The sequence below is a fragment of the Oryctolagus cuniculus genome, chromosome 4 (assembly GCF_051225735.1).
Source record: "Oryctolagus cuniculus isolate XC-2025 breed Fujian yellow rabbit chromosome 4, ASM5122573v1, whole genome shotgun sequence".
Lineage (NCBI taxonomy): Eukaryota > Metazoa > Chordata > Mammalia > Lagomorpha > Leporidae > Oryctolagus > Oryctolagus cuniculus.
In genome coordinates, this window is record NC_142870.1 from 80,937,856 (window position 1) to 80,957,115 (window position 19,260).

General features: G+C 54.4%; 1 protein-coding gene across 2 annotated transcripts in view; it reads right to left on the minus strand.

Annotated features, from left to right (window-relative positions):
* The window catches only part of ITGB5 (integrin subunit beta 5), a 114,280-nt gene that overhangs the window by 47,154 nt on the left and 47,866 nt on the right, over positions 1-19,260 (minus strand). The window contains exons 1-3 of one of the 2 annotated variants that reach the window (XM_089331853.1): positions 3,664-3,737; positions 2,669-2,830; positions 1,307-1,402 (exon numbers count right to left, since the gene is read on the minus strand). In XM_089331853.1, coding sequence (XP_089187979.1) covers positions 1,307-1,402; positions 2,669-2,830; positions 3,664-3,672 — 267 coding nt within the window. In that variant the 5' untranslated portion in view covers positions 3,673-3,737. Of the gene's footprint in view, positions 1-1,306; positions 1,403-2,668; positions 2,831-3,663; positions 3,738-19,260 lie in introns of those variants that run through there. The other variant, XM_017347042.4, reaches the window with a different exon arrangement.

The window sequence follows — 19,260 nt, forward strand, 5'->3', positions numbered from 1 at the left end:
CTCTGTCCCTGAAGCATGAAGGCTCGGAGGTCCCTGCCCTCCAGCCCGCATGCCCGACGTGCTCTTGATGACTGCTTGGCACGGCTCCCCTGGCCCACACAGGTACGGGGGCAGCTTCCAGGAGCGAAGCAGGCAGCTTCTCCAAGGGTCTCCAGTCCACCCCTTCTTCGCGGTGGGGGGACCGAGACCTGGCCAGTGCCCTACCAGCCACCCTAGTTAACTCTGCAAGAGGTCCTTCCATCTTCTGCCTGTACTCATTCCTGACCGTGCCACTGGTTGCAGAGAGACCCCCCTCTCCTCAGCCTGCCCTGGCCTGCACGGGCCACCCCTGAGACGGTGGATTTTGGTCTGGAGGAAGGACAGCAGCAGCCGAGGTGGGTGGAAGCCCAGCCCAGTCGGCGCCAAAGATGCCTCTGAGACGTGATCTGCAGATGGACAGGTGTGGCCCTGCTATCTTCTGCTCCACAGCCGCAAATCCCTCTTCTGAAACAGAGGCTGGCAGAAGATGCAACTGGTGTTTTATCAGCAGCGATCCCGGGCAGGCGAGAGCAGTGGAAAATACACAGGACAGACGCATATGCATCGGGTTGTGGACATTTCACAGCAATGAGGAGACGGAAGCAGGCTGGCTGTCCCGGAGGTAGCAATGGGTGGCCGGAGGATTCCTGGAGAAGCTCTCACAGTCCCTCCACTCAAAGGACGCCAGAGGGACCTTGAGCTCAGGCGGGCACCCCGTGCACCCCAGAGGAGCCTCTAGGGCTGATGGTGACGCCCAGGGACTGTGCAGACACAAACTCCTTGTTAGAAGCTGGCTTGTTCCCTTTGGGAATTCCTGGCTCCTGCCCTCCGTGGGTGAAGCCTACAGCCCTGCATGCTGGGATTAGCCACGTAGCCTGCATCCTTGGATGACTCAGCTTCCTTTTTGTGCATTTCCATGTTGCATTTTCTACCCCACTAAAGTGTGCCTCTCTGTGTTTCCACTTCACCACCTGGAAAATGGGGATGCAGATTGTTTTCAAGGTTTTTCTCAGGATCAAATCAGATATTACTGTGCATGTTTGAATTCCTTATAAAGGTATTCACTGCTGTGAACACCTGACAGTTGCATTCATAACATGATTTTCCACTAGGCTGCGACAGGGCTCCGTTCTACCCAACCTTTGGTCTCCCCCACATACAGCGGGGCTGCAACCACTCCTTACTCCCTTCATGCCCCGCCCCCAAGCCCCCCTTCACCCGAGGATCAGCAGGGCCCCAGGATGAGACTCCCACCCCACCTCCGCCGCCCTCTCCTCTCCAAGTATACCTTGTAGAGCATGTAGTGGTTCTTTGTCACTGCAAAGATGAGGTTGATGTTGTTCTCGGCCAACTTCTCTCCAAGTAAAGCAAGGGATGGATAGTCCTAGGGCCAAGGCAAAGTCCAGGCTGTCACGTCTCTGAGACGCTGAGATACCAGCACCTGGCTGCACAGCATACCAGGCCACTCACACTCGCCACAGAAAGCACCCTCCCTCAGGGGACCCCGAAAGCCCCCAGATCAGCAGTCTGAGGAAAGGCCCCTCTGGCACCCACCTAACCAGATCCCCCTCTCCCACCCACAGTGGGGCTTCCCCACCCTTGGTCTGTAACCCCCCCCCCCCCCCCGCCAGCAGCAACGCAGACGTGTGGTGAGGCCCTGAGAGAGCAGCCACCAACGCCAGCAGCACCTGCTGTCTCCTCCGCTCCCTGGGACTCCCCTCTTATCTCCCTGCCCTACTTTCCCTTTCCTGTGCCTGATGATTAGGCTGCCACTGTCCCCCAGGGGCCCTGCTCTGTCCTGCTCACAGCTCAGAATGGGCAGGGGCTGCTCCTGACCTCTGGACTGAAAGCTGGGCTGTGGGGCAGGAAATGGGGTGGGGGCAAAGGTAGGGAACCCACCCTGGTTCCCCCTCCTCACTGCTCTTAAATACCCACAGTCCACATTGCCCGCTGTTTTCTACTGCTCTTGCCAGGACTATCACTGATCCTACCCGCCAGGGCTGACGGCGGGTGTGGCTCCAGGAAGGTCCTACGGTTACAAGTCCTCGTCCCAGATTCCACTATTCTAGATTACACGGAAGGCTTGGGTACTGACCACCTCTTGAAAATGGAAAACACAGGTTTGTCCAATAAAGAACAGTGGGAAGAGCTCCGCTCTGGCCAGACACACCACTGGATTTTGGAAAGAAGAGGGTGTCCATGTGTGAGATAAAACTGCATACGTGGTCAGAGACTATTCCACATGGGCTGCCTGCTGCTCACTCCTGCCGCTAGGAGAGAACTCGCTACCTCGAGAGCCCATCCCAGAAGTCAGGCCATCCTGCCCGTGACATCCATCCCGACTGTGACTTCTGTAGGGCTGCAGTCCCCTCTCCCCTTTCAGATCACCTCCCCGCTAGGAGATGTACCTCTGGTCCCCCAAGCCACTTCTTCCTCCAACTAAACACTCCCCACCCGGGTTCACAGCGGCAGGAAGATGAACCAGCTACCCTGCAGAAGTCTGAGAGACACCCCACGTTACAGAGGAGTTCTGGTGACTCAGCCGGAGGAGATGGAATAACAAGACCCAGCGCCAAGAATGGACCGGCAGTCGGCGAGGCATTCGGGCCGGGTCACGGGACAGGCACGGGGAGCCCGGCCCCCTCCTCACCATCTGGTCGGACGCAGTGTACTCGTTGGCCTCGTTCAGGTGGCACTGGCCGTCGTGCGGCTGCACCAGGCCCCCCAGTTTTCCATCCAGTGCAATGTGGGGCACATCGTCCGTGGTGAAGAGCAGCAAGTGCAGCGCGTCCTTCCGCCAGCCGATCTTCTCCTGGGAGACAGAGGGCGGTGAGGGCAACAGCCGTCCTGCCCGAGCCTGCCCATCTCCACGGCTGAAGGCAGAGACACTCCTGGAACACACTCACTCACCCGCTGGGGAGCGGCGCTGCAGAAGCTTGGAAGACACACGGCCAGGACTGGGCAAGCCTCCATGCACCGAGACAAACCTCCAGGCCTGGCCACACGAGCCCACGTGCCTAGAACCCTCTCCCTGCAGCCTCTCTGCTGTCCCCTGCCCCTGCCGACTGTGCCTGAGGGCTGAGCTTCAGTGTCACCCTCACCTATCACCCCCTCGCCAGAACCGCCTTCAGCCCAGCCCAACCTCCCACCTGTGCACTCTGGCTGGCTGGGTAGGTTCAGTGAGCACTTGGGTCTGCCCACAAGGTATGAACCGCTCAGAACACGAGGCTCAAATGACCACAGGTGAGGCTGTCTTGCAGGGATTTGGTAAACACCGCCATCTGTCAGGCAGCACAACCTTCGGGGGCACCTCCGTGGTGCTTCACGTCCGTCACGGCAGCCCCTCCCCCCCTTCACCGCTTTGCCGGAGCGGCTGTGTCCAGTCTGCGAGGCGAGGCACAGCTAAAGTCATTCTGCACTGCAAAAGGACGTGGTGTTTTCCACATTCAGCCACTGCGGCCCCAACAAGACCCAAGAGCACTCATTTGAGGCATGGCTGGGTCCTGATACAGAGCAACACCAGCTGAGATAGCTTGTAGGGCTGCCTTCTTAGTGAAGGCGAGGGCACCCAAAAGGGGTAAAAATCAGAGACCCAAACAAATGGCCAGAGAAGTAATTTCTGTTAGTAAAATGGCGCAGTCTTACCTGTGGCATGATCTACACCCCAGACACCATCCTAGGCTCTAGCCCTCTAGCGGCCAGGGCTGGAAGCCAGGTGACCTCATGGCCCAATCACAGTTGTCAGCTCCACCCCCCCCCCAATGGGATTCGCTGCCCCTACTTCCCTGCCCCCCCCCAAACATACACACGCAAGGGTTTAACAGGAGCTGTTTCTTTCTCTATTACATTCTCTTATGCCCTCTCCCTCTGCCCCGGGTCCATCGGGCTTCTCAGACCGACAATAAACATTCCTCTAACTCCGGTGTTCGGTGTGATTTGTGGTGGCCTTAAAATTTCCACCCTAATTGGTAGACCCATCAATAATAATATTCATGTCATTTCTCTACAAATCGACCTGCAGAGACAATGAGAGGCTGACTCTAAAATTCATGGGGTTGGGAAGAGTGGTGTTGTGATGCAGAGCTAAGCTGCCACTCACAACGCCAAGCATCCCATACTGGAGTGGTATTCAAGTCCTGGCTGCTACGCGTCCAATCCAGCTCCAGCCCTGACCCGCCCTGGCCATGGCAGCCGTCTGGGGCGTGAACCCGTGGATCTAAGATCTCTCTTTTCGTGTCTCCCTGTCTCTTTCAAATAAATCAATCCTTATGAAATAAATAAAATAAAATTCATAAGGAACTATAAACAATGGATATTAGCCAAACAATTTTGGAAAAGGATGACAAAGTGGGAGGACTTACATAAGGTCAAGACTTACTACAAACCTACTGTTACGGCTCAGATGTAGTTTGAGCATCCAACAAGGCTCTGTGTGTTGGCATGTAATCCCCATTGTGAGTAACAGGAGGGTGGGATCTTAATCTCTGATGTTTAGAGGTGGGGCACTTGGGAAGTGATGAGGAGTAGGTAAAGTCTTTAGGATGGACCCCCCAGGATTGAATTCTATTGGCTCCTTAGAAGATACACAGGGGCCAGAGTTGTATCCCATATGGGTTCTGGTTCAAGTCTCAGTTGCTCCACTTCCAATCCAGCTCCCTGCTAATGCACCTGGCAAAGCAATGGAAGATGACCCAAGTGTTTAGGCCCCTGCACCCATATATGAGACCAGGAAGAAGTCCTTGGCTCCTGGCTTCAGCATGGCCCAGCCCCAGCCATTGCGGCTATTGGGAAATGAACCAGCAGATGGAGGATCTTTCTTTGTAACTCTGCCTTTCAAATAAATAAAATAAATCTTAAAAAAAGAAAGGGAGACACACACAAACACAGACCCCCAGAGACACGCACGCTCCCTCTTTCTTGCCAGGTAAATGCTCTGTACCACCTTGGGACTCTGCCAGCAAGGCCCTCACCTGAAGAGGCCCCTCCGCCTCGCACCTGCAAAACCACAGCCGTAGCACTTCTTCCATTACAAAGAAGCCTGCCTCAGGGATTTCATCACAGTAACAATAACAATAACGAAAACCAACCAGATTCATACAGTCACAGCATTCAAGATACTGTTCAGAGGGCAAAACGTTAGACACAGATCAGTGGGAGAGGACAGAGACCAGAAATAGATCCACACATACGCAGCAAAATTGACAGAGGACAACGGGAACTGGACAGCCATATGCAAACAATGAGGGTCAACCCAACCCTCTCGCCAACACAGAAATCCATGCAAGTGGATCGCAGACATAAATGCAGACCTAAGGTGTGTGAGACTCCTGAAGCAGACACAGAAGAAAACCTCTGTGGTTCTGGAATCAGCAAAGGTTTCATAGAGAAGATGATCTTCAGTATAATAAAATTGATTAATTAGATCAAAATTTAAAACTTCTGCTCTTGGAAATACACAGCTAAGAAAATGAAATAAGGGGCCAGAGCTGTGGAGTAAAGCCGCTGCCTGCAGTGCTGGCATCCCATATGGGCGCCAGTTCAAGTACCGGCTGCTCCACTTCTGATCCAGCTCTCTGCTATGGCCTGGGAAAGCAGTGGAGGATGGCCCAAGTCCTTGGGGCCCTGCACCTGTGTAGGAGACCCGGAAGAAGTTCCTGGCTCCCAGCTCTGGCCATTGCTGCCACTTGGGGAGTGAACCAGCGGAAGGAAGACCTCTCTCTCTCTCTCTCTGTGCCTCTGCCTCTCTGTAACTCTGCCTTTCAAATAAATAAATAAATCTTTTTAAAAAACAAATAGCAAGGCACAGACTAGGAGAAAATATTTGCAAAAAATAAAAATCTGGTGAAAGATTTAGCATTCCATAGCTGTTAGGAGGGCAAACAATGCTGGTAACCACATGGAACTGGAGCTCTCATAACTGCTGGTAAGAACACAAGGTTTTGGGGCCAGCGCAGAGGGTTAAATCCCTGGCCTGAAGCACCAGCATCCCTTATGGGTGCCAGCTCTAGTCCCAGCTGCTCCTCTTCCAGGCCAGCTCTCTGCTATGGCCTGGGAAAGCAGTGGAGGATGGCCCAAGTCCTGGGGCCCCTGCACCCATGTGGGAGACCTGGAAGAAGCTCCTGGATCCTGGCTTCAGATCAGCCCAGCTCCAGCCACTGCAGCCATCTGGGGAGTGAACCAGTGGATGGAAGACCTCTCTCTGTCTCTACCTCTCTCTGTAACTCTTTCAAATAAATAAAATAAATCTTTAAAAAAGAACACAAGGTTTCTACAACTTGGGACAAGTTCAGCAGATTCTGATAAAGTTAAATATACACTTAGAAGCAATCCACCCAACAATCTCACTCTGGTATTTATCCAAGGAAAAATGAATATTCCTGCTTACATAAAAACATCTATGCAGATACCTACAGCATTTTTATGTATATTCACTAAAACTTGGAACAACCCAAAAGTCCATTAAATGGAAAACAGAGAAGCATATTGCAGTACATCCATGCAATGAATTTTACTCAGCAAAGAAGACAACAGCTGCCACTCAGCATCATGGGTGAACCCCAAAATCATTCGGTTGAGAAACAAGCCTGACTCAATGGCAGCCTCCTGTCTAAGTCAGCAACAGATGAAAACACAGACAGAACACAGATCGGCGGCTGCCAATGGCTGCCAGGAAAGCCCCCTGGGGTGACAGAAATAAGCCGCATCTTCACTGTGGCTGCTCAACTAAAACCAGTGAGCTGTACTCCAGAGAAATTACCCCGCAACAAAGCTGACTTCATTTTTTAAAATTAATTTATTTATTTGAAAGGCAGAGTTCTAGATAGGCAGAGGCAGAGAGAGAGAGAGAGAGAGAGAGAGAGAGTGTCTTTCATCCACTGGTTTACTCCCCAGATTGCTGCAATAGCTGGAGCTGAGCCAATCTGAAGCCAGGAGCCAGGAGCTGCTTCCAGGTCTCCCACGTAGGTGTTGGGGCCCAAGAACTTGGGCCATCCTCTACTGCTTTCCCAGGTCATAGTAGCTGGATGGGAAGAGGAGCAGCTGGGACTTAAACCAGTGCTCAAATGGGATGCCGGCACTGCAGGCACCAGCCTTACCCACTACGCCACCCCCTAGAGCTGACTTTAAAACAACAAGGGTGGGCATCTCGCCTAGCGGTTAAGACTTCCTTGTCCCACGTCACAGTGCCTGGGTTCAATGCCCAGCTCTGGCTCCTGACTCCGGCTCCCTGCCAACGCACACCCTGGAATGAGCAGTGATAGCTCAGTAATTGAGTTCCTGCCACCCACCAGGGAGACTTGGATTGCAGCCCTTGCCCAGCCCCCGTCCAGCCATCACGGTCATTTGGGGGTGTGAACCCGTAGAGGAGGTTCTCTCTCTCTGCCTTTCAAATAAAAAACTTTTTTTAAAGATTTTATTTATTGATTTGAGATGCAGAGTTACAGAGAGAGGGAGAAACAGAAAGAGAAGTCTTCCATCCACTGATTCACTCCCCAAATGGCCACAATGGCCAGAGCTGGGCCAATCCAAAGCCAGGAGCCAGGAGCTTCCTCTGGGTCTCCCATGTGGGTGCAGGGGTCCAAGCACTTGGGACATCTTCCACTGCTTTCCTAGGCCACCAGCAGAGAGCTGGATTGGAAAGGAGCAGCAGGGACATAAACCAGTGGCCATATGGGATGTCGGTGCCACAGGCGGAGGCTTAGCCTACTACATCACAGTGCTGGCCCCAAAAAACACTTTTAAAATGCTTTCACATGTCTGTGTCTTTTGACTCAGCATTTCGATCTTTGGGAAATTCACTCACAAGAGGGATTCTGAAACACATACAAAGGTACTTGCATTACAGCAGTGAGGAAAAGGGAACGTTGAGACCAGTGCTGGAGAACAGGTGTGTACACTGACATACTCCCTCTACAGCCACAGGAACTGTGTGCATTCATAGTAAGAAAGTACATGTAGGCCGGTGCCGTGGCTCACTAGGCTAATCCTCTGCCTTGTGGCGCCGGCACACCAGGTTCTAGTCCTGGTTGGGGCGCTGGATTCTGTCCTGGTTGCCCCTCTTCCAGGCCAGCTCTCTGCTGTGGCCCGGGAGTGCAGTGGAGGATGGCCCAAGTCCTTGGGCCCTGCACCGCATGGGAGACCAGGATAAGTACCTGGCTCCTGCCTTCGGATCAGCGAGGTGCACCGGCTGCAGCGCGCCGGCCACGGCGGCCATTGGAGGGTGAACCAACAGCAAAAGGAAGACCTTTCTCTCTGTCTCTCTCTCACTGTCCACTCTGCCTGTCCAAAAAAAAAAAAAAAAAAAAAAAGTACATGTAAGCATGCCTACTGCAAAGTTAAAACAAGAAATAGAGCAATTATAAACTATGTAAAGAACAAACAATTTTTACTGAAAAGAGAGTAAGAAAGAAAAACAAAATATAGCATAATGTGGTTGGGGTTAATAGACAACTTTTCCTTTTTTCCACTATTTTCCAAACTGTCTTTAATAAAAAAGTGCTACTTTCTACAAGACTGAGCTTTGCATGCTGGCTCTGCCGTTCACCTCCGTCTCCCTTTCTTCCAGGCCAGCTTCTCAAGGGTCTGTAAGGACATAAAGGGTGTGGTGGTGAGCAGACAAGCAGGTGGAACTTGGTGCCTTAGGACAGACATCTGAATTTTGTTGCTGTCCCTAATTTCCTATGTGACTTTGACCAAATTATGTTTAAAGCTTGTTTTCTTGACAATAAAAGGCAAGCAGTATCTAAAACCATTAAATGCATCAATTAAGTGCCTGCATTTCCTCTTCGGTACCTGCCCCTGTGAAGCAGGCACTGGATCACTGCCTTGTAGAGCAGGAGACCAGGGTTCCGAGAGAGAGAGAGGGAGGACCCAGCCCACCAGCACCATGGTCTGAAGGCAGACCCAGAGGACTGGCTGTCTCCTGCCCACAAAACCGCACTCCCAGTCGCACAGGGAGGAGAGGCTGTGCATGTGCACAACACATGAGAAAATTCCCCGGGGAGCCTGGTCGGCGGGGGGCCCCCACCAATGCTGCTGGACCCAGAACAGACAGTTTTTGGATGGAAGTCTGCATCTGAAGTGGAAATTGCCCCTCAAGTGATGAGAGTGGTGCAGCAGCAGCAGCATCCTGATGGTTCTGTTTTTTCCAAGCTGGGCCCTGGTTATGTAAACAGCACTAACAACCTCAGCCCAGAGGTGGGGCTGTGGGGAGTGAGTCAGGGCTGTTACGCATGCACCCAGGCTCTCTGGTTTGGAGATGTTATGAATGGTGACTCCACAGAGTGTTTACCCTGGAAATAACCCCCTCACTGTGTGCTCCACTCACACAGTTCTCTCTTCTAAAGACCTAAGTTCTGGGTTCTAGGTTTGGGGCAAGGAGCAGGCAAGGAGCAACAGTGGGAAAGGTGATTTTTTTTTTTCATGGAAAAACTGAACTACAAAAGGGAACAAGGTATAGGAACCAAAATATGAGGGCTCGGAACAGATGAGTCTGGGTTCAGAAGTTCTCTTACTCCAACTGCGGGACCCCAAGTGAGCCCCTTCACCCTCTCAGCCTCAATATCTTCATCTGTAAAATGGAAACAAGCTTTTGCAAACTGGTGCTAGGTTTGGACAACGTATTAAAAACACCCAGAAAAAGGGGCTATAAATGGCCCTTTAATTATGATTGTACGACCAATAATAATGCTTACATTTCTTCTCATTTTATGACTTGGATGTGTAAGTCCACACAACTGTTTTAAGAAATATAAATTATCACTGAGGCTGGTGCCGTGGTTTAGCAGGTAAAGCCACAGCCTGCACTGCCAGCATCCCATATGGGCACCGGTTCTAGTCCCGGCTGCTCCACTTCCGATCCTGCTCTCTGCTATGGCCTGGGAAAGCAGTACAAGATGGCCCAAGTCCTTGGGCCCCTGCACCTGCGTTGGAGACCTGGAAGAAGCTCCTGGCTCCTGGCTTCAGATCGGTGCAGCTCTGGCCATTGCGGCGATCTGGGGAGTGAACCAGTGGATGGAAGACCTCTCTCTCTGCTTCTCCTTCTCTCTCTCTGTAACTCTTTCAAATAAATCTTAAAAAAAAAAAGAAAGGAATATAACTTATCACATACCACAACACCTTAGAAGCCCTGCAGTAACTAAAAATCACAGTGAGATTCTGCCAGGCACCAGATGAAGGCGCACAGGAACTGGAGCCCTCACACGCTGCTGCTGGGAACATGACGCAACACCTGTGCTCTGGAAAATGGTTTGGCAGTTGCTTATAAAGCTGGCCACCCCTGCCCCAGCCATCCCTGGGAAAGCAAAGTCCACATGCATACAAGGACATGGACGTGAGCACGCATGGACGCCCTCTTGCAGCAAGCACTAACCAGAAACAAGGCAACTGTGCACGCACCGGCACGTGAACAAAGAACTACATACAAGAAAGCACAGCCTGCACACAGAAACGTCTAGCAAACGCAGGCCAATGTGAAGTGACAGCGCATGCATGACTTGGGGGAGTGACAAAGGGGCACAGATATGTCCATTATCCTGAGTGTGGTGATTTATGTGTGTGTCAAAATTTGTCAAACTACACTTTAGGTTAAGTGTAGTTTATTGCACATCCATTATGCTTCAATAAGGCTGCTTTTTAGAGAAGTCTTGCTTCATTCACATGAATATCCTGACGGCAGGATCGTGCTGGGAAGGCACTTGCCAGTCCTCCTGCTTTGGTGGCCGCGTGCGCACAGCATCTGCCTCGTCCCTGCTCCACGGCCTGGGACCGGCTCCTTACTCTCTCCCAGTGTCAGCCTCCTTGTGTGCAAGAGGGAAACGGTAACAATACTAACACAGCAGGGTTGTTGAGAGGAGCAAACCAAACGACAGCCGGTCCCCGCCAGCGCCCTCCCGGCTGTAACCCAGCAGGGCACAGTCCTGCGCTGGGGTCGCAGGGCTCTGGGAGCTGCGTGCCTCCCCTCTGCCTGTCACTCCTCCATCTCCATAGCAACATATTCTTTTTATAAAACTGGAATTTCTAAAAGAAAAAACCCATTTATTTAGCTAAACTTCTCCCCATGTCTCTGAGTAAAAGCAGCATGTCAACAAAAGCAACTGCATCTAACGGGACAGAGGTCAGGCCTCGGCAGACAACGTCGAGGGCGGGCAGGATGGAGACATTCTGGACTCTGAGTCAAGCAATGGGGCGTCTGGCCAAGGCTGCAGGTCATTCAACCCCTCTCTGTCTGTCGGTCAAGTCCGTATCAGATTCACCACTGGGCCCACTTGGGCCTTCACACTGCTGCTTGTACTTTCCTCGCTGGAAAGAGTGGAACCGGAGCCCCCCTCCTCTATTCCCAACGTCTCCCGTGCAGCCACAGCTCCCTGCACCCTGCATAAGCCCTGCCTTCCTCCCGGCCTCTCCCCTGATCTCATCGTCCCAAAGGAAGGAGCGCTCCTCCCTCCCTAAGCAGACACAGGCCCAGACGGCCACGCTCTTTGGAGGAGCTGTCCGTTGGTCAGTCACTCTCTCTCTCAGATCCCCCCGCAAGTGCCTAGCCCACTCCAGAAGCCCTTCCCCTGGCCTGCTTCCGCGCCGGCCCTCATCACTCCCCCCCCCCATCCCCATCTAGGAGTCTTTCTGCTCCCACTTCCTCCCCTTGCCTTCTACACTCTGACCTCTTTCCCAGTCGTCCATAAGAAAGGGGAAGCAGGAACGGAGAGGGAAGCCCAGGAAGCCCAGCCCTCCCCTGCCTCTGAGAATCTTAATAAATATGCCAGGCGTGAAGGCAGCCTCGCCGGCTCACTCACCCCAGCACGCGGCCCAGGCAAGCCTTGGGACCAGGGGAGAGAGGAGCACGCGGTAGGGCACGGAGGACTGTGCCTGCAGTCTGGGGCCCGAGCTTGCAGCCTGAGTGAGGCACTGTGGTTTCCTGGGGCTGGAAGGGGGCACACCCAGTGGCTGCCTGGGCTGCCAAAGGAGGAAGGTCACCCAAAGGGCCAAGACCAGCCCCCCCAGACACACCATCTGTCCCCGGGTCCCCCTGAGTGTGCTCCCACCCCGCCTGAACCTTCACCCCTACAGGAAGGTACAGAGATTTTCTAGACAGCAGCTCCGAATAAGCTGTGCTTTGCAAACAAGAGGAGCATAAGGGGCAGAGTTCACGATCACGGTTAGAGGGCGCACTGCTGAGAAGCACGGAAGACCGGCTCAGGGGGCCTACACGGGACAATGGCACAGGGCGACCTGGAGGAAGCGTGGACCCCCGAGGTCTGGGAGGGGCCCGGAGGCTCTGGAGCAACCTCCCAGCCACTGAGCCATCTTTCGCTGGCACCCACCAGGTAGGTACAGAGCCCTGCCCCTGCACACACTCACTGCCACATCCAGTAGCCTGCTCGTCTGCTGAGCGGCTCCCCACATCAGAAAATTCTTCCAGACCTTGGACTTGGCCAGAGGGTTGGTTCCTCCTTCTACACTGATAGCCAGGGTTGGTTACCTGGTGAGGGTATGAGCCGTCCACGGTGTCGCTCCTCAGAGGACAAGGTCTGGATACCTGGCACCACCCACTCCCCCTCCCCAACTCTCCACCAGCCCCCTCACTGTCAACATCTGGCTTAAACACAGCTGCCCAGGCCTGTGGTCCAGCTAGCGCAGAGAAAAGTGGAGCTGGGACAGCCGCCCCCAGGGCTCTGAATCCGTCCTGGAGCACAGGGCCGTGTGTGGCCGCCGAATCTTCCAGTGGGTACCCAGATCCAGCTCCCAGTGACTATGCACACACACAGCTTGCACAGCGTGAGACAGACAGACTCAAGGACAGTGGTGCAGAGTAGGGGGAGGGCCTGGCCCACCAGCCCCAGGGCATCGGAGAAAGCTGCTGCCCCTCTGCTGCACCTGCTCAGACACAGGCGGCTCACTGGCCTTGGCGTGCTCAGGCAGCAAAGACACTCAAATCCTCTCTCTGCAAACAGGGTTCAAACACAAGCCTGTCCTACGACGAAGAAGCCGTCCCATGTTGCGCTTTCAATGAGGCCAGAAGTATCAGCTTTAAATGACCAGGTTCTCTGATCTTGAGGCCAGCCTGTGTCATTAAAACCAGCAGTCACCCAAATAAAAGGTCCTCAACTGGGAGCAACACAGCCCATGGGCCCTGGCTGCCAATGAGGAGTCACCAGGCCCATACTCCCCGTGCACAGGAAAAGTGGCATCTCAATACGACGCCATCTGCAAGAGCAGAGCCCTGGTTCGAGACACCCTCTGAATCGGAGTTCCCATTTCACAGATAGGCAAGACAAGCCTGCTTACTCAAGGGCTGGGCTGACCTCGGGGTGGGACTAGTGGTCTCCCTGGAAACCCCAAGGGCTGTCATCCCATAACTCCTTTATTTTTATTTTTATTTTTTTAGATTTTATTTATTTTGAAAGAGTTACAGAGAGAAGTAGAGAGAGAGAGAGAGAGAGAGAGAATCTTTCATCTGCTGGTTCACTCCCAAAATGGCCGCAAGGCTGGAGCTGAGCTGATCTGAAGCTGGGAGTTTCCTCTGGGTCTCCCATGTGGGTGCAGGGGCCCAAGGACTTGGGCCATCTTCTACTGCTTTCCCAGACCATAGCAGAGAGCTGGATCAGAAGTGGAGCAGCCAGGACTCGAACCGGCACCCATATGGAATGCTAGTGCTGCAGGCCAGGTCTTTAACCCACTGTGCCACAGCACCGGCCCCCATAACTCCTTCTGATAAACAGGACGCTCATAGCTCCACTGGAGAGCAGCTCACACAGCAATCTACCCCAGAAGGGATCAAGCCCAGTTCTAACGCTGGAGACGGGCCAGGCAGGAAACTGTAGGGGTCGCTTAGATGGAGTCTGTGCTCTCTGGAAACCCACCCCTTCCACTTCTCTGATCCTGTGTGACTTCCAAAGACAGCAGGTGCTCTAGCGTTGAGGTTAAGCATGCTGGCACAGGGGTACCATTTGTATAGCTGGCTCTGCCATTTCTAGTTGTAAGGCCTTTGAGAGGTGACTCCATCTTTCCAGCCCTGTCCCCTCATTCCAAGGAGTGGGACAAGACCTTTGGGGGGCAGCGTGTGAAGTAAGCCCTGTTGAGCACTTCGCACAGAGCCTGGCTCTCACAAGCATGGAGCCAATCAATGGTGATCAATAGCATGCTTAGCATCAGCGCCCCACAGGGAAGCAGAGACACCACGGGGAACCTGGGGGTTAGGCGGGAGATGAAGGTTGCAATTGCACCCCCAGCCTGAGAAGGAGCCTGCACCCCTGCTACGCACGCATCAGTCTCCTGACTGCAGTGATGTTCCTGGAGCCAGGAGCAGCTATTTCAACCGTGGCTATTTCCCACACAGCACTCAGGGGGGTGGGGGTGGGGGTCTCGCGCACTGTAAGGACCTAACATGTGCAAGTGTAACGACAGAACGCTTTGTCCATCAACCTTTTAGGTAAGTGAAGAGAGAGACAGACACCAGATTTTGGGGAGGAGGGAGGCCAGGAAAGGGGCCAACTCACCAGCCAGCGGGCAATTCATAACAGATCTGAGCCGGGGACAAAGGAGTCTTAATTCCAACGTGGCACGTAAGGAAAGCAAAGCCAGCGACACTGGAGCACAGCCCCACCACTCCACAACAATAAACATGTCCTCATTAGTAGCTTGTTTTTCCTGCTTCAACCCATACTTTGCAATGAAAAAGCTTTTAAAAAAATCAGTTCTGTGGTTAAACTTAATGAGGCCAAAAAGTGTAGTATTTCTTTCCTTGGGAAAAAGAAAACTTAGCCTCTGACTCAGGACACAGACATGCACCTCCAGCCGAAACCCCACAACGTGCTCGCTGCATGGGTCCCATCTGAACTGAAGCAAATTCTGGAATGCATGAGGCTGAACCACGTGAGCTTTCATCTTTACAGGAGGAAACCTCACTAGTCAAACCTGAAATATCACGGAGAGCTAAGTGTCGGGAATCCATGCGGCTCAATCTCAGGTGTCCCAGGAGGCTGCTCTATCTACCTCCCGCTAGATCTGCAGACACAAACAAGTCCCTGAAGGCGGAGGCTTTTTCTCAGCTTTCTTTAGTTTTCTCTGCCACACTTGCTGCATCGGTTCATTTTTTGTTATGACAGCCAAAATCCAGGGCTGGGTGCTTTACACAGAAAAGAGGTGACTCACGCCGCTGTTCCACAGGGGCCGGGGCCCTGCACCAGCATCAGCCTGGCTCTGGCGAGGACTTCGTGGCGGTCAGTGACATGGCCGGAGCACACAGTGGGTGGGGGGCTGCGACAGGAAGCTGCCAGAGACAGCGACGCAGGGCCCCGGTGACCTGGGATCTCCCACTAGGCCTCACTTCTGAAAGGCTCTGTCACTCCCCCATCACCACATCAGGGGCCAAGCTTCCAACATACGAATGAACCACACCCAAACCACAGCGTCTGCTGGGCACCCCACAAACACGCTCCGACTTGCGAAGCATTACCAAGTAAACTATCTCAGGTGCTGCTTCACAAAAAATGTTTAAATTTATTTGAAAGGCAGAGAGGAAGAGTGGGGGGACACAGAGAAAGAAACAGACAGCTCTCCCACCCATTAGCCCACTCCCCAAATGCCTACCACAAGTGGGCCAGGTTGAACCCAGGAGCCCGGAACTCCGTCCAGGTCTGCCATGTGGGTGGCAAGGGCTCCAAGTCCTTGAGCCATCACTTGCTGCCTCCCAGGTGTGCATTAGCAGTAAGGTGGATCAGATGCAGAGCCAGGACTAGAACCCAGGCACCCCTATATGGGGGGGGTCAGCAAAGCGTCTTAACCCTGGCCCCAACACTCGCCCCAGGACTGCAGTAATGGACATGTCGCAGGAAGCACTGTAAATGCCACGAGGCAGCCTGGTCTAACGGAGGGTGGGTGGGCTTGGGTGTGGGGACTGGGGTGTTCCTGAATTCAGAGCATGTTTGTTCGCCAGGTGTTTAACAATGAGCTGCTCAGTGCCGGGTGGTGAGCGTGGCACGGGGGCCATGCAGCCGTGAGGAAGAAGCCTTGGCCCCTGTCTTCAGAGGCATCGACACACTAAAGAGGAGGCAGAGACATCACTCGAGTAACGCGGCTGCTCTGACGGGGCCCCAGGCCTGGTGCCGGGGGCCACGACCTGGGCAGGAAGGTTGGTCGGGGAGGCGTCCCTTACAGATGGGAAGAGGCGTGGACAGGAAAGCCAGGTGGGGGGGAGTGAAAAGAGGAAGATGGGACAGGGGGGAGGGAGGGCTTCTGCATAGCGCACCACACAGCGGACGCCGGGGAGCACAGGACGCACACCACCGAGACGCAGCCCCGGTGGGACCCGCGGACCACGGCGGGCTGCGGCCAACACTGGCTCGCCGACTGGCTGTGGGATGTGGACGGACGGTGGGGGAGACTGCGTGCTGGGGCGGGCTGGGAGGTGGTGAGCTCTGTGCTTTCTGTCCAATCTCGCCGTGAACCAAAAATGGCTCTAAAAAACAAAGTCTATTAATAAAAAGAAAGAAAACCAGGGATACGGGGGAGGGGTGTCCCAGCAGAGCAAACAGTGCGGGCAAAGGGCCGTGCTGAGTCAGAGTGGCTGATTCAAGGTCACAGAGGCGGAGACAGGGCAGTGCCAGGGTGGCGCAGGAGAAAGGCCCTGTCTTGTCTCCTCTCTGCCACGTCGGCATCCCAAGCTAGCAGGGGCCCCTAGCCTGGCGTGAGAGACGGATACCCCACCTCAGTCACCGCAGAGGTCATGACAGCGGTCACTACAGTGGCCTCCTGGTCTTCCCCAGAGACACTTCCCGAGAGCAGAGGGGGAGGGCAGGCCCTGGCGGGTTCACACTGGAGGGTATGGCGGGATGCATATTCTCACCCGTGCCCTCCTGACTGTGTCCAGCTGGAAGCCGGCCAGCATCTCCTCATCTCGGCACAGCAGCTGCTGGCGGGGCAGTGACACCCATGGCACAGCAGGCCGTGGCTAGTGGAAACCCAGCCAGTGGAGAGATCCAAAGTGCACATTAAACCCCAATTACCTGTAACCCAGACAGCTGCGGACAACCTTCGGTCACCCCACCTGACAATAATGCATGCCCAGATGGAACCCGATACTTGCACAGGGCTTCCGGAAGGCACTGGGGCGGTGGGGGGGGGGGGGGGGCCGGGCAGGCAGCCTAGGATCCAGTCCCAGAAACCCAACGTGCAATCAGCTGGCAGACAGGGAGCCCAGGCAATACCCACGGGTGACACGGAGCACAGGGGAGGGGCTGCCTTCCTCAAGGGAAGACCAAGTTGTCCTTGGAAAAACAACAAAAGTCTGAGGTCTAAAAGCAACCAGGGCAGGTCAGCAGAAAGCAAAGCCTCGATGAGGGGCGGGGAGCGGGGGAGGCAGAGACGGAGCTCCTCCTGTGGGACCGGGGCACCGTGCACCTCCTACAGGCTGCAGCAGCCCCTGCTGGGCCTCGCTCACGCAGAACCAGGAGGGAGACGAAGGCGGAATCGAGGGCCCTGAGAGCAGACGGACGATGGGTGAGACCAAGTCCTGGAGGGAAAGGAACGGGCAGGCGCAGCTGGAAGCGTGCCAGCGCTCCTCCCCTCCAACCCCGGCCCCAGCATGGGCATTCTGGACAACAGGATCCCGAATCCACAGCCCCTCTCTCCTCACTGCCCTGTGGCCGCTGTCCAAAGCACCCAGTCACTGGGCGTGGGCTTTAGGCTCCGCCAAACCCTGGCTCCACTCCTTGCTAAGAAAAGGCGTCATTAATCACCGACATACTCGGCTGCCTCACCTCCAAAATGGGAGCCACTGCCAATACTCCGTGGGGTTCTTAGAGGAACCAAGACACTGGACCCAAAACATCTGGCCCGTGGAGGATGCCAGGCCCGGGGCAGGCCGTTCTCAGTCTCCAGGGGGCCACAGGTTCCATGTTCCTGAGACAGCCGAGGGGAAGCACCATGGTCTCCTCTTTGACCAGCAAGTCCCAGCCAGCAAGACTCGATCCAAACCAAACAGTGCATTCGCCCACAAACTCACTGTGTTGACTGTTGGGCTTAGTCACCCACCTGTCTCTGAGAGGACAGAAATGCTGTGAAGATGTCACCCACACAAAGCAAAATTCGAGAATCAGGATGAAGGGGAAGGGGGAGAGCGCCGTAGGCAGGACTGTGTGGGCAGCCAAGGTGCAAACCAGCAGATGGGCGCTCCCTCTCTCTCAAAAAACAACTCCCCAAGCCAGAGTCTGCCTGAGTCTGCCTGAAGGGTCTGATGACAAACGCTAGGGCGCTAGGAGGCACGCGGGGCCCCACAGACCTCATTGCCTGCTGCCTGCGAGAAGCCGCTCGCAGCATTACTGTGCAGCCAGCAGGTACCAGCCATGCCCAAGCACAGAGACGCTCCTCTGACCTGCCAGCCGAGTGCTGACAGGCAGCAGGGAGCCCAGAGGCCCCTCTGTCCACCCAAGGCCAAGGACGCTCCCTGTTTCAGGAGAATAGGGATGCAGCCGCAGTTCCAGCCTGGATCACTCGGCACCCTTCCACCCGCACAATTGCAGGACAAACACCTCAGAGTCAGCTTCCAGAGAGCCCTGGGAGAGCAATCAAAGTGGTAATGGGAGAACCCATTATGCAGACCAAGGAAAAGCATAGAATGGGTTCAGTCACTGGCTTCCAGATAAAGATAAGCAATTAAAGGCAGGCACATTCTCCAATTGCAGTCCAGCTGGGAACAGTATCTTGGAAAAAAAAAATGCCTGCAGTGATGAGAGAGGCGCTCCCTTAGCTGTGAATGCTGTGAACTTGCCTCCATAGCAGGAAAGAACACAACTCGAAACTTCCACTCACAGAAGCAGGGTCCTAATCCTAAAGAGGAACAGTTTCCTTCTCTTTGCAAAACACCAGGTCCTGAGAAACACAAGCAAGCAGCACAGGCCACAGACAGAGGTGGGACCGTGAGTCATCCGTGAGATGACGCCACAGCCCCAGTCCCACACACTGGTGACTTCCAGTCCTACCCCGGGGAACCAGGGTGAGAAGGAATCCAAGGAGCTGCCCAGGTGCTGTGAGGAGCATGTTATCAGCTCCATCGCCAAGGGCGCAGGGTCAGAGGAAGCAGAGCATGCAGCCTGGGGGGAACTGCCAGGCTCCCCTCGTCTCTCCGTCACGCTCAGCTGGAAGGACTCATTGGAAGGGACTTTAATTGAACAAAGCAGCAGGCCGAAAACTCAATAAACAAAGCAGGGAGGGCTCAGGACTTACAAGTGCCATCTGAGGTTTGCTGCA